At 30.2% G+C, this 14099-nt stretch overlaps 1 protein-coding gene across 5 annotated transcripts in view; it reads left to right on the top strand.

Moving 5' to 3' along the window:
• LOC143048037 (arrestin domain-containing protein 17-like) overlaps positions 1–14099 on the top strand; it is an 80283-nt gene that overhangs the window by 21248 nt on the left and 44936 nt on the right. For 2 of the 5 annotated variants that reach the window (XM_076221468.1, XM_076221469.1), the window contains one exon: positions 4276–4356. Coding sequence is in view for 1 of the 5 variants with exons in the window: in XM_076221467.1 (XP_076077582.1) it covers positions 13832–13849 (18 nt within the window). In the remaining 4 variants the exon portion in view is untranslated. Of the gene's footprint in view, positions 1–4146; positions 4166–4275; positions 4357–10870; positions 10926–13816; positions 13850–14099 lie in introns of those variants that run through there. The other 3 variants (XM_076221470.1, XM_076221471.1, XM_076221467.1) reach the window with 3 other exon arrangements.

Here is a 14099-nt window from a genome sequence, read left to right as displayed (position 1 = left end):
AACAAGCCTGTAAAAAAGGTACTTTGTTGAACATTTAAATTTGTGGTTCCTAATTTTACCCATGAAATCCATGTAAATTGGTATCTACAAAAAATAATGAATCCACAGTAAATCTTTGGAAAAAGATGTCGTTCTGAAATTTGAAATGTAATCTAAAACCAGGATTCCAGTTTTCATTACTAAGTTGAAGGACATCTATATTGATTACATGTTGTTGTTCTTAAATATGGAGAATGATGACTCTTTATTTATATATACATGTACTTATAAGGTATATATCTTATCTTTAAACTAGGTTACATATATTTAGTAATTCGGTTCTTTATGATGGAAGATCGTATAATTTTTGTTACAATTATTTTTTTAATACATGAGGGTTGTTTTGCATTTTAAACAATGATGATAATTAATGAAAGCTGATAAATAAGTGAGCTTTTTCATGAAATTATCTGTGTAAAGTGTAGACAGTTAATGATGTAAACTTTTTCAAATATATGCCAGTGGCGGATTCAGAGGGGGGCGTAGAGGGCGTACCCACCCCCCCCCCCCTTTTTGCTCGGACTTTTTTTCTTTTTTTTTTTTTTTTTGTAAAGTGATTAATCAGACTAGACTTCGTAAGCTTTGCCATTTCCCGTGTACGCTTTATTTTATTTTTATGTGACAGTTCTTTAATTATAAAGATATTTTTCGCTGGAATCTACTGATTATCAAAGTCATGTGTCTGTGATTCGCTATGATGGAGTTGACCAGTGCATCGAAAAATACGTTGCTCAGTCATTTTATTATTCAAATTACAGTAACACATTGCTTTTGCTGAGGATGACAATCATGACACCTTCAAAGCAACACAGGATTGAGCAAGAACGTATTGACTTCTATTTTATCTTTCCACCAAACAGAAAGTATTACTCTCTACATATATATAGACGATTACACTCTCATGACAGAAAAATTCCACATCAATATTAAACACAGTCACCTACGAAAACATGTTTAATCCCAAACGCCCCAGCCTATTTAAAAAAAAAACATAGCTGAATAATGATCCCCAGTCAATATAAGCTCTATATACATTTAGAGTCTAATGTACGAACAATTTGATTTGAGGAGACAGTCTTAGATATTGGAGAGAAAAAAAAATTAACTCTGATTTTTGCCCTAAACAAAAATTCTGGTCGTATCTGGATTGAAAACAATAATCTTGTCCACATTTTTGCTATGAGAAACGAAAATTTCCAACAGAATTATTAAGCATTCAATGAACATGATGAATAAAAACGGGCATATTTTATTTTGTGGCAAGAGTTTGCATGTCTGGCCGGCATATCTTAGCCTTTGGTTAATTTGAAAACCCTCACTTCCCTTAATTTTGTTGGGTGAAATATATCAATAAAACATTTGGATAAAAATTGCTTGTTTGTCTTTTTTAACTCGTGACTGTCGTATTTTAAATTTAATCATATAGCCCGGCGTATATCTTGTTTACAACACGAAATTTGTGAGGTTATGATAAACTTATTACTTGCAACAAACCGGCGAGAATTTTCCATGTCTATTTTTTACTGATAAGTCCCATTCACATCAAATTTATCAGAACATATAGCTTTGGATCCATACTACAAGTATCATTTAATGATAGAAAATAATAGGGAGAATATAGCATCGAAAATATCCAACCCTTACACTTTACAGCAACTACAAATTATACAAGCCCCACGCCAGGAACCGTTTAAAAAGTCTATATTACACTTTAAATTTATGTTTTTAGCCCAAAAAAAGGTCCCAAAAATTTTTCGTCTCGCTCCGCTCGGCGAAAGTTAAAAACTTCCCCCCTCCCCTTTCCAAAATCCTGGATCCGCCCCTGTATGCCAAATAAGGTTTTTTATTCGCTGTCCATTTAACATTGAAATGCAATAGTTCCAGCTGAGCATTATTATATTGTCCTATGAACAAACATTTTTGTTTTGTTTATCACATAGAAACTACTCTTTTGTTAACTCTGATAACATTATCGAAATACATGAAATATTTTTAAAAGAAAATTGATTTGACCTTCAGACAAAATGAACATAGAATAATAAGGGAAAAAGTTGATGTTTGATCCAATAGTTTAGATGTCAAATGTCGAATCTAAAAAAAAGTCCATGAGAAAGAATTCTGAATCAGTACGTTTGGTGACAGGTATTATTTAAATTGGAGTACAGTAAAGAATGCCTACAATGATAGAAGAAATTATATGTGAATTAAAACCTTGAGTAATGACGTGACGACTATTAAATATTCAATTGTTGCTGTCAGAGGGGGGACATACTATTCTGTATTCTAAGTGCTATATGATATTTATAGTACTATTTATCTTATAAAACTTCATTATGAAATTTGTTAAAGAAAAAAGATTTTTCATTAGGCATAATTGAGATAAAAGTACAGGAAGGAACATATATATAGATCTATAGATATACTGTTCCCAGGTACAGGAAGGAACATATATATAGATCTATAGATATACTGTTCCCAGGTACAGGAAGGAACATATATATAGATCTATAGATATACTGTTCCCAGGTACAGGAAGGAACATATATATAGATCTATAGATATACTGTTCCCAGGAACAGGAAGGAACATATATATATATATATAGATCTATAGATATACTGTTCCCAGGTACAGGAAGGAACATATATATATATATAGATCTATAGATATACTGTTCCCAGGTACAGGAAGGAACATATATATAGATATATAGATATACTGTTCCCAGGTACAGGAAGGAACATATATATATATAGATCTATAGATATACTGTTCCCAGGTACAGGAAGGAACATATATATAGATCTATAGATATACTGTTCCCAGGTACAGGAAGGAACATATATATAGATCTATAGATATACTGTTCCCAGGTACAGGAAGGAACATATATATAGATCTATAGATATACTGTTCCCAGGTACAGGTTAGGTGGTGTATTGAAAAACAAACCAAAAGAAGATGAAAGCTTTAAATAGGATTATACTGTGGACTCATTATTATTTGTTGGATACCAATTTTCGTGGATTTCGTGGGAAAAGGTGAAATTATGTGTTCAATGAATGACAAATTTCCTATATAGTCTCATTTGCGGACTTCACCAAAGCAAAGAAATTAGATATCCTAAAAAATGTTAATTTTCCTTAATTCATAAAATTGGTATCCTAAAAAATAAATGAATCCACGGTAATTTATTGAAAAATGAAACCAAAGATAGCTTAACAAAACAGATTCAGTTTTGAATTTTTGTAGACATTCTGTCATTCAAGACATAATAGTTTGACTGGTCTAACAAAAATTGAGCTGTTTCCTGAAAGGCGAAAAAAAGTTTTGTCTGTCAATAAAAGCTGCTTGAAATAGATTGGAGACGAAATTCTTTTGTAATTAATAGATTTTCATGTAGTCAGTTGTAAGACAAGTATAAATTAAACACATGATAATAATAATCTACATCTTTTACTCATAATGCTAAACACTATGCTTGACGAAAAAAGTAATATAAAGGTGAAGATTTTTGTTTGACCTGGACAGAGTTCTACCATAATCAATACACAAGGTCAGTGACTCAAGTTGATCAGTTTGTCACATTGTACATCATTGAGATACAAATGAAGAATGTGCTGGTTTCAATCCTCAACAACTGTAGAATGAATTGAATTCAAAGCCAGGTCATAACATTAATGACTTCAAATTTAACTATTAATTGAGTGGGTCAGTTATACATTCATAGGGTATATAGTTAAATTTGAGTCAGTTATAAATTACTAGGATATATAGTTAAATTTCATTTATAATTATATATATATATATCTTGATTTTCAATTTCAGTCTATAATTCAAACTTTTCTTTTCAATTTAAATGTCTTTGATCTTGTCAGCGTGAAATATTAACACTAAAACTAATATATCTTGCATAATAAAGAGTGACAAAAGAAGGTATAAGTATGTCATAATTATTATCTATTTATTGTTATTATGTTAGTATTATAACATGTGTTGTTATGATAGCTATTGTTTACTAGTATGACCTGGACGTGTATTCATTTCCAGTGAACAAGTAAGAATTCAATAGATTATCATGATTATAACAGACAACTTTACAGATTTTATCTTACCTGCAAAACAGGTATACAGTTTTTAGAATCAAAGTTTGTAAGTTTTGGTATCCTATATTCTATTTTGAAAATATGATAAGTTAAGAAATATAAAATTTTGAAAAATATATTTTTTTTTCAGCTTGGAAATAAAAATTTGATGGGTTAACAGCAAACTTGTCGACTCTGTCTTGGGATAACTCTGTTTCTTTGGGAAAAACAGGTAAGAATTTTAATCATGCAATCAGATTAGATTACTGTATATTCAGAAATCATCACAATGTTTTTATTATTGCGAAAAATGCCACAGGGTTATAATCGCAATAATTTAAACTTGCATTTTCAACTTTTATATATGAATTAAAACAGGCTTTTTTAAAAAATAAGCAAAAGTTAAAATCTCATTTTAGTCTATAATGACAACATCGCAATAATAAATGCATGCAATAATTTCTTATATTATAGTAATAATTTATATATATTATGTGGAATTTTGCTGTTCTAACACTTTCCTTCTCCAGTTAAGAGCTCAACATTTGTAGGGAAGACAATTGCATTAAATGCAGATCAAGTCTTTCAATATATTTTTGTATAACAGTGCAGGCACTTAAGCTTTTTAATCTACTGTTCAGAGAACATTTTCTGGCTCTCACAACTTTTTTACTTGTTTGTCCATTTTGTATGTCTCTAAGATCTAAGACTGTCTGCCTTTGGAGAACTCAATTTAATATATCAACATTAGAAATGAGACTTAAACTTTTTTTGGAAGGAAAAGGGGGGGGTGCATGGAGTGGATGAGAAGCAGAAGCCTATAGTTCTTTCGGTAGAGAGCTGTATACAGAAATCAACATTTAAGCAATGCGTTCCTGGGCTTCCAAAATGTTGTAAATTACAATTTTTTTAAGAAAAAAATATCTCACAAACAGGCTTTGAAAATTTTGACAAAATGCATGCATCGAAAATGCCGTATGTGAACTAGAACATCTTTGTAGATGGCAGTAAAATAAAAACTTTGACATTCCTGTATTATCCGAGAACTTAAATTATTTTCACAGAAATAAAGAAATGTATTTTATTCCCAAAGCCATTATACAATGATTTTCAAGTTTTCGTACAACATCTTGGAAGCAAACTTTACAAACAACTAACATTGGCAATTTTGTAATATTTCTTATTTCACACATTTTGATTGGTCTAACTGTATGCTATTTTGTAATACCAAAGTTTCCTCCCGCCCAAACCATTGGTGTCAAAAAGTATTTTTTCCCAAAAAAGTCATATACGACATTTTAGAAACCCAGCGACAAAGGGATTTATTTTTTGCTAACATTCATAGTAGTCAAATGATGAATATATAGCTAAATGGAGTCATAATTATATCAAACTTAAAGCAGCTCTTACATGAATAAACAAATTAGTTACTGAGAAATCCCCTGAATCAGGCTAAATGGCAAAAAACAAATTGGCTTAAAGTATATAGATTAGTGTTTTTACAGCACAAAGAGAGCCGGTAAAAATTTCTGCAGTGATAAAGAAATTTCAGTATCTGTTGCAGTAATACAAAGTGAATACATACATAGCCTCGATCATAAATCATTATAAATATATATATGTTATAGAAAATGACAATAGATTTGATCCTGATTATCATAGCTACAAGCTAGTTATATCTTTTTTATATATATATATATATATATATCTGCTATTTGTTGCAACCTGTTGGACAAAAATCTGATATAAATGTACATTATGAATTACATTTTAAATATTAATGGCCAATAATAAGCTATTTCATGCCTCAAGCACTAAAAAACTTTATGATTTATAACAATATTGGGATGTAGGTATATTATAAGGACCAACAATGGCTGAATGCAAGTTAATATACATGTCCTTTCAGTGTAGTTTGCTTATTATACATTTAGTGATTTTTTGCTTTAAATTTCCTGCCATATACATCATTCTCTTTGAGTTTTCTTAAAAACCAAAAGAGAAACAGATTTTACCTGCTTACCTCAATGACTAGACGTGTATCCACTCTCAATAGTTGAAATATGTAAAATTTAAAAATATTATTCATTTAAAGTTTGAAAATTTTGTAGATTAGTATCATAATAATAAACCGTAATTAAAGTGCGTTAGAAGGTAGATGTCGGATACATGTTGTGGTATTGAAATTCCTTAAAACACCCAAAAGCTGTGTATTTCATAGGCTATTAGATTTAAACCAAATATGTTATTGGGTGGTATTTTGAGAAACTAGTTTAAAGTGAAAAATGTAATTTTCACCACTTTTTTAGCACATTCTATTTATATTTTAAAATATTTTCTACAAATTTTTAAATGATTCTTCTCTGGAACAATAAATGTAACATTTAGCTTCCTTTTTTTAAGTTCAGTAACATATCAAATAATTTTTAAATGCACACTAAGTTTCATAATGTATAAATTAAATCTGGTAAACGTTCCTTCATAGTCAGTGAGTTATGGCCCCTTAACACCTTTTGAATGATATATGTTGGTCTCTGCGTTATTGTAACATTCAAAACCTGCAGTTTGTAATATTTCTTTAATTGGGGATGAGATGTGGTATAGGGATCTACTGAGTTAAGTGACTTGACCCAAATTTGGTACCAAACTCTAACTTCATTTACCGTAAGGCTTTTCTACAATGAAAAATAGAATTTTCTAACAAAGCCTTTAAATTTACTGTTAACAAAACTTTGAATTTCTGAAATACTAAGGATTGTCTACCTCAGGAATAGATTACCTTAGCTGTTTTTGGCAAAACTTTTAGAAATTTTTGGTCCTCAATGCTCTTCAACCTTGTACTTTATTTGGTCTCTTAACATTTTTTTATTCGAGCGTCACTGATGAGTCTTTTGTAAATGAAATGTTTGTCTGGCGTTTATATAAAATTTCAATCCTGGTATCTATGATGAGTTTATTTAACAATGAGAGTCCACCATTTCCTATACATTATTATAAATTTACAAGTTTAGACAGATATAAGGTACTCAAAGTTTAGACATAAAAAGGCGAATATTTGAAATAAGGAAGTGGAATTAAAAATAGATACAACTTTACAAGTCATTCTAAGAGCTTAATCTTAGAAGGAATATGTGATCAATGTATCCGTAACAAAAAGTGTTTAGTAATTTATCAGTTTGGTGAATACATGTACCAGAATTGAACTTACCAATATTAATAATTCAGACAACAGTTGGTCTTAACAATTTGTATTGATCACCCTTAACATGGTATGTCAAGTATGCTTATGTAGTATACATTCTTATATATATAAAAACAACATGTTACAGATATATAATGAATATTTTTTTTTAGATTATTTTGTAAAACCTTTTGTAAGTTACTATTGTGAAAAAGATTTTGTAAATAGTGTTCTTACATTAATAGGTCATTTCTTTTATTTTAAAAGTTTAAATTAGTACAGAAAGTTGCAAGAAAAGTAATTCATTGTCTAAGAAAAAAATCTTATTTAAATAATTGCTTAAAATTTTTGCTAAGTTGTTCCGGCAATATTGGATGCCCAATAGTTTTGGTCATATGCTGAATAATATTGTATATGAATATAATCTGGTGTGTCAATTAGACAGCAACGGAACACAAAATTTGAAGACATCTATAGGCCAACATACTGTCTTCAACAATAGAACAAGATGGGTGTATATAAGATAAGGCAAGCAAGCCCTTCATTATTCCATTTTTTTAATGAATTGTTCATAATTAAACATGATATCTGTCATCAATGCCAAATTCTCTCAATAACCATAAAGAGATTAAGATATTATGTATATGACATCCAATGACTGATTCCTGGTCGGTAACAGGTACAAGTACATATGACAGGGTCAAACTATAAACAACAGGAGCAATAGTAGAATAAGAACACCTAGCCAACATAACAGTATCCCAATGTTACAAATTATAACACAGTAAGTTACATTGATATATACTGAGGAAAATACTTTGACAATAATTGGGAGATAAAATAATTACTCGTCTATTTATGTCTAATAGTAGCTATACTCAAAATATATCTCTCTCCCATGAGAAAGATGAAGATAGAATGCTTAGATGGATAAATCGTTTGTAAATGATTTAACTCTTGATTACTGTAATATTTATATACTTTTTATTTATATTAAGACTAAAAAGAAATAGACAATGAATTCAGACAATGTTTTTATAGACACTGTTTTATTTTCATGTTTTGTAAAGATCATTGACCCAGGAAAAGTTATTGATGGCACAGCTTCTTAATTCTTATTATCTTGGAAAATATCATACATTGAGAAAACTGTTAATTTGAAGTATAGACAAAAATAATCAGCCAAATAAGTTCTACAAATTAGTCATTAATCTCAATTCTAACCAATATTTTGTCTCTGTCTGTGACAAAAGTTCCAACATGTGAGACATAGGGATGCTAATCTAGTGTTAGCTGCAATGATAATGTTAACGTTTAGAACTGGTAAACAAACGGATGCATATTATGATACATAGTTTATGTCTGGCATATGTCCTTTGGCCTTGGCCTTATTTCATGGTTCAGTGACTGCTTTAAAAATTGTATTGGTGTATTTTGCTTATTATGAGTAAAAAGATTATTATAGTTGGTATATGGGATCCTTGTGGGGTCTTCATGTACATTAGTGACGTATATAACTGTAATTCAATATTTTGAGTTTTAAAAATACGTTTTTAAAAGCTATATTTAGTATTTAAAGAGAATTAAACTACATAGTTAACCCTGGCACTTGGTGGATGTACATGTATTACTATATTTGTCAGATATTAAGTTTGACATGTGAAGATCAGATAAGGTATATTTATCAAAGATATTTTAGATTAAACTAGAATAATACTTCAAGGTCAGATTATGCATAATCTGTAAGATGAACTCTACATTATGAAAAACAAATTAAACCCAAGAAGGAAGTCTTAGTGCACAAGTCTTATAAATTTATTGAGAAGAATTGGTAACTTCTTTACAATGTAATATTATGAACAGTTTTTAAAGGATTTGAGTGCATCAATAATCATGTTTTTCGGATCAAATTAGTTGAGATGCATGGTCTTTATATGCCGCAAAAATTTTTGCTGTCGTATATTGGTATCACGTTGTCATCGTTGTAGGTGTTGTCAGCGTCAACAATTCAATATTCACTTTACTTCCAACTGATAAATTAAAGCAATCTTTACCATTCAGTGATAACAAACACTTTGATTACCATTCTAGGGTTATGCCCCTTTACAAGTGGAAAAATAGAAGAAAAAAAATAGTTTCTGTTTTGTGAACTTAAGTTTGTCTCAACTAAATTTAATGAAATTTGTATATAATGCTTATTACCTCTAAACTCAGTTTATGTTCAATTTTTGGCAGCTTCACTTTTACAGTTCTCGAGTTATGTACTTTTATAACGTTATATGCTAGCGGGGGCATCATCTGTGCCCCTTTGGACACATTCCCCATTTATTTTTTTAGAAGCTACTATTAATTAATAATATTTTATGATGTATTTAAATGAATAGTTATTGTCTCAAACTCCATTAGAAATTTGAATTGAGATCATTTTTGGAATAAGGGAAAGGGGGAGGTGAAAAAAAATGGGGGGGGGGGAGCAATTTTTCTCATTTCAGATTTTAGAAATTAAAAAGATAATTTCTTCAAATATTTTTTTTTTTAGGGGATTAATATTCAACAGCAAAGGGAATTGCTCAAAAGCAAAATAAAAAACATTTTAAGTTCAATAGACCACATTCATTCTGTGTCAGAAACCTGTGCTGTGTCAACTTTAATCACAATCCAAATTCAGAGCTGTATCCAGCTTGAATGTTGTGTCCATACTTGCCCCAACCGTTCAGGGTTCAACCTCTGCGGTTGTATAAAGCTGTGCCCTGCGGAGCATCTGGTTATAGTATGTATTGCAACTTTTAAGACAAGATACAAACTTTTCCTCAGTTTAACTCAGTTAAACTTTAAAGTCTTTAATATTTGGAATGTAAGTTTAACTATTTTCTGATTAACCACTGTATTTATCTGTTTCTACCTTGTTTTAGTATCTACATGAATACTACATAAAACAGTGTTGAGAATCTCATAAACATGTTTAACCCCGCCGCAATTTTACGCCTATCCCAAGTCAGGAGCCTCTAGCCTTTGTTAGTCTTGTATTATTTTTAATTTTAGTTTCTTGTGTATAATTAGGAGTTTAGTATGTAGTATGATGTCCATTATCACTGTACTAGTATACATATTTTTTAAGGGGCCAGCTGAAGGGCAGCTACAGGTATGGGAGTTTCTCGCTACATTGAAGACCCATTGGTGGCCTTCGGCTGTTGTCTGCTCTATGGCCGGGTTGTTGTCGCTTTGACACATTCCCCATTTCCTTTCTCAATTTTACTAAAATAACAAGGTCCAATTTGTTAGCCAGTATGAAGTAATAGGGACGAATCAACTAATTCAACTTTATAGATATAACTAATATAAGACAATGGTGTTGATTAGAAGTTGCATCATTCCAGGCTCTTTTGTTTTCCACATAATTAGTGTTACTAAGAATTAACAAAATCCAGGTGGGATCCAATAGCTTTACCAATAGTGTTACCTTTTTTGTTACCTGTTACCTAATCCAAACTCTCCATCTGTGTTAGGCACACCACCAAACGGTGTATTTGGGAGTTATGTATACACGGGTCATAATCACACATGAGCTTTATCATTATACAAGGATTGATGCAACTAAATTCTATCACTGACAAAAAAAGGTATATATTTATATTTAGCATGTAGTTTTTGGTTGTAAGAAAACCAGGACGGGTTCAAATAAAAAAAACTTTGAAAGCAGTGCACCTTATAATCAGTATGACTTTATTAAATGACAATACAAATTCCAAGAATCCAGGCTAAACATAAGACATAAATAATTTAATTCAGTCAAGGATCCACGATTTAGGGGGGTGTTCTAGTATATATGTATATTACCCTTCACTCAAAAGTAGTAGTGTACGTGGTATAAGTTATTTAGGTAAAAAAAAATAGAAGTTTTTCATGCCTGCCTCACCTAGTTTTCATAATACCCTCAAGGTTTACTACAAATCAGGTTGATAGTTACAACTCAAGTAATATAAAAATCATCAAAAAGGGCTCAATATATTTTTGGAAATGTAAAATTTGATAAGAATACAATGCAATATAGAGAAAGCATTTGTATGCTTATATATATTTAATATTTGCAAATATCTTCTTTTTAAGAGCCTGATAATAGAAAGTTTGTTGAAAAAAAAAATCATAAATACAACATTCTTTAAATGATCTATTACAAGCTTAACCCAAGTCAAACTGAACTGCTATTATTAGCTGTTTTTTAGCTGTTATTTGCCAGTTCTTCATATTTTTAGCAGTCCTTTAGCTGTTCTAAGCATTCAATCTAATAGCAGTTTGAAAAACTGCCACATTTCACCATTTCTTAGCATTCGGCTTAGCATTCGTCTTAGCATTCATCTTAGCATTCGACTTAGCATTCGTCTTAGCATTCATCTTAGCATTCGACTTAGCATTCGTCTTAGCATTCATCTAAGCATTCCTCTTAGCAGTCAGGACAACAGTTATGACAGCAGTTCGATAGCAGTTGACCTATTAATCTTTGTTATAAAAATGCTTGGATCTGGCTATGTTTTCAGCTTGAAGTTAAACATTTATTTGAAGATAATTTTATCATTTTCAAATGTGCATTTTGGCTCCATGTTGTGTGGAAATACTTGCTAGTGAAAAACTGTATTTTTGTCATTTATAAGCTTAATTTTGGATGAATTGAATACTTTTACACACCTGCAGTACAGTAAGATGAAAGTTACAGTTAATGCTTGTGTATATTCTGACATAACTTTGTTGGGGGAAACAGAAATCATACAGAAAGCCCACAAAAAGGGGGGATAGTTGTTTACTAAAAATAGAATATCTGATGTTGACAGGATTGTATTAGAATACTAGCATATATGTATACTTACAGTTCAAGATGTTATTTGAAAAAAAAATATATATGATTATTTTAATCTATTATTTTGTTAAAAAAACAAATCTAATCATATTCGAGAGTTGAAAAAAGGGGGAGGGAATTCATAGGTAAACCTAGACTGCAAATAGCTGATTGGTTAAAATTGTCCAAACAATCAATTTAATGAAATTAATTTATAATATATAATTTTACTTTAGTTTGTTTCAGAAAAAAGAAACATAATATATATTACATGTATCAAGAATTTATTTGTTTAAAATTCCAAAAGAGAAAGAGGATATAACTGTTGTCTTTTGGTCCACATTTAATAGAATAAAAACAGTACATTTGGCTTGTTTGGTAATAAAATAATGACAACAATGAAATAACTTCTTATTTGAAAATCACTTAGTCAAGGTAGTGATAAGCCTCTTAGCAGTAATAGCTCTTAAATAAGTTGCTTTTTTAAAAGTTTTGATAATTACAGTGCATTTTTAATTGTTCCTATATCATTACGGCCACTTATATAATTAATAAAGGGTCTATTAGACCAGCTAAAGTAAGTGCTACTCTTTTTTTTTTTACATTCCCTTAAAATTAAGTCTGTTATTAGATTGTATAGTTACTGCTCTAATTACAAATATAAGTTTAAGTACAACTTTTTGAAATTTCACATAAGACTTACAGTAAAATATTAGAATTTTAATAATTTTTGCTTTCATATCTTGTACACTGTATATTGATTACCAGTATTCATGTGTCGCCTTTGTATTGCAACTTTTGGCAGATCTGATAGCATTCCACAGCAGTTATAAGCAGTTTATAAAACCATATTAGGATGTAAAACTTAGCAGTTGGCATGAATATTCATTATTGACAGCTGTTATTATAACAGTTCTCATGAATATTCATTATTTGATAGCTGTTATTATAGCAGTTCTCATGAATATTCAGATCTCATTTAAATTTTTCGTTAAAAATAACTGCCGAAGAACTGTGAAGGCTAAATAAACTGCTAAGAAACAGCTATGGAATGCTATTGGAATGCCTTTATGCAAATTAATCATTGCCTTATATTTGGTAACTGTGAATGCTAATAAACTGCCAAATAACTGCTGTCAAGTGGGAACTGTGAATGCTAATTAACTGCTAAAGAACTGCAGTTCACTTTGACTTGGGAAGAACTTGCTATATTTGATGCTTAACAAATAATATGGCATTTATTCTTCTCCTTTTCAAAGACTGCTTGACAATCAATTTGCTGTTTGCCTATCACAACACATTAAAGCCTCAGGAGTCAATACACAATTGTAATTATACTACAAATTCTTATACAGAAAATTCTTACACCAGTTGAAATCTGTAAGCATTGATTTCTTTTCACAGTCATCTTCATGTATTATTGTTTGATTTTAAAGCCATTTCCAGCAACTAAGCTATGTCCGTTTATGATTCCCAGGTGTCGAAAAAGGTGAGAAGAAAAGTGGTCTTCTGATCTATGTTATATGAATGTTTAATACAATACATTGCCCTGGGATGTTTGTAGCAATCAGGATTGACTAATTTGACGTTTGTGCATTGTCTGACTAGGTTTTTCTTTCCTCTTCTATTAGTACAATGACAATTTATCGAGTGGTTGGAGAACTTAATCGTTCCATGATTTTCTTTGAGCTTTGAATGAAACATATATTCACGGTAAGAATCTTTGTTATTGGACCTTTATATGTTAAGCCTTTTATTTGAATTGTGTAATATCGTCAAATTAAATTCATGTATATATTATAAGAAGATTGGTGTGATACTGAGAGGAAGAAAAGACATGCTTTAAAATAATTTTTATGTTTACTCCAATAACCATATAATTTTGTAAATGCAAATATTGAATAAGATTATGAAGGAAAATGATTAATATTTCATAAGCATTTTTTTTAAGTATATTTTATTG

The sequence above is a fragment of the Mytilus galloprovincialis genome, chromosome 10 (assembly GCF_965363235.1).
Source record: "Mytilus galloprovincialis chromosome 10, xbMytGall1.hap1.1, whole genome shotgun sequence".
In the NCBI taxonomy this organism is placed as follows: Eukaryota; Metazoa; Mollusca; class Bivalvia; order Mytilida; family Mytilidae; genus Mytilus; species Mytilus galloprovincialis.
This window is presented reverse-complemented; position numbering and strand designations above follow the sequence as displayed.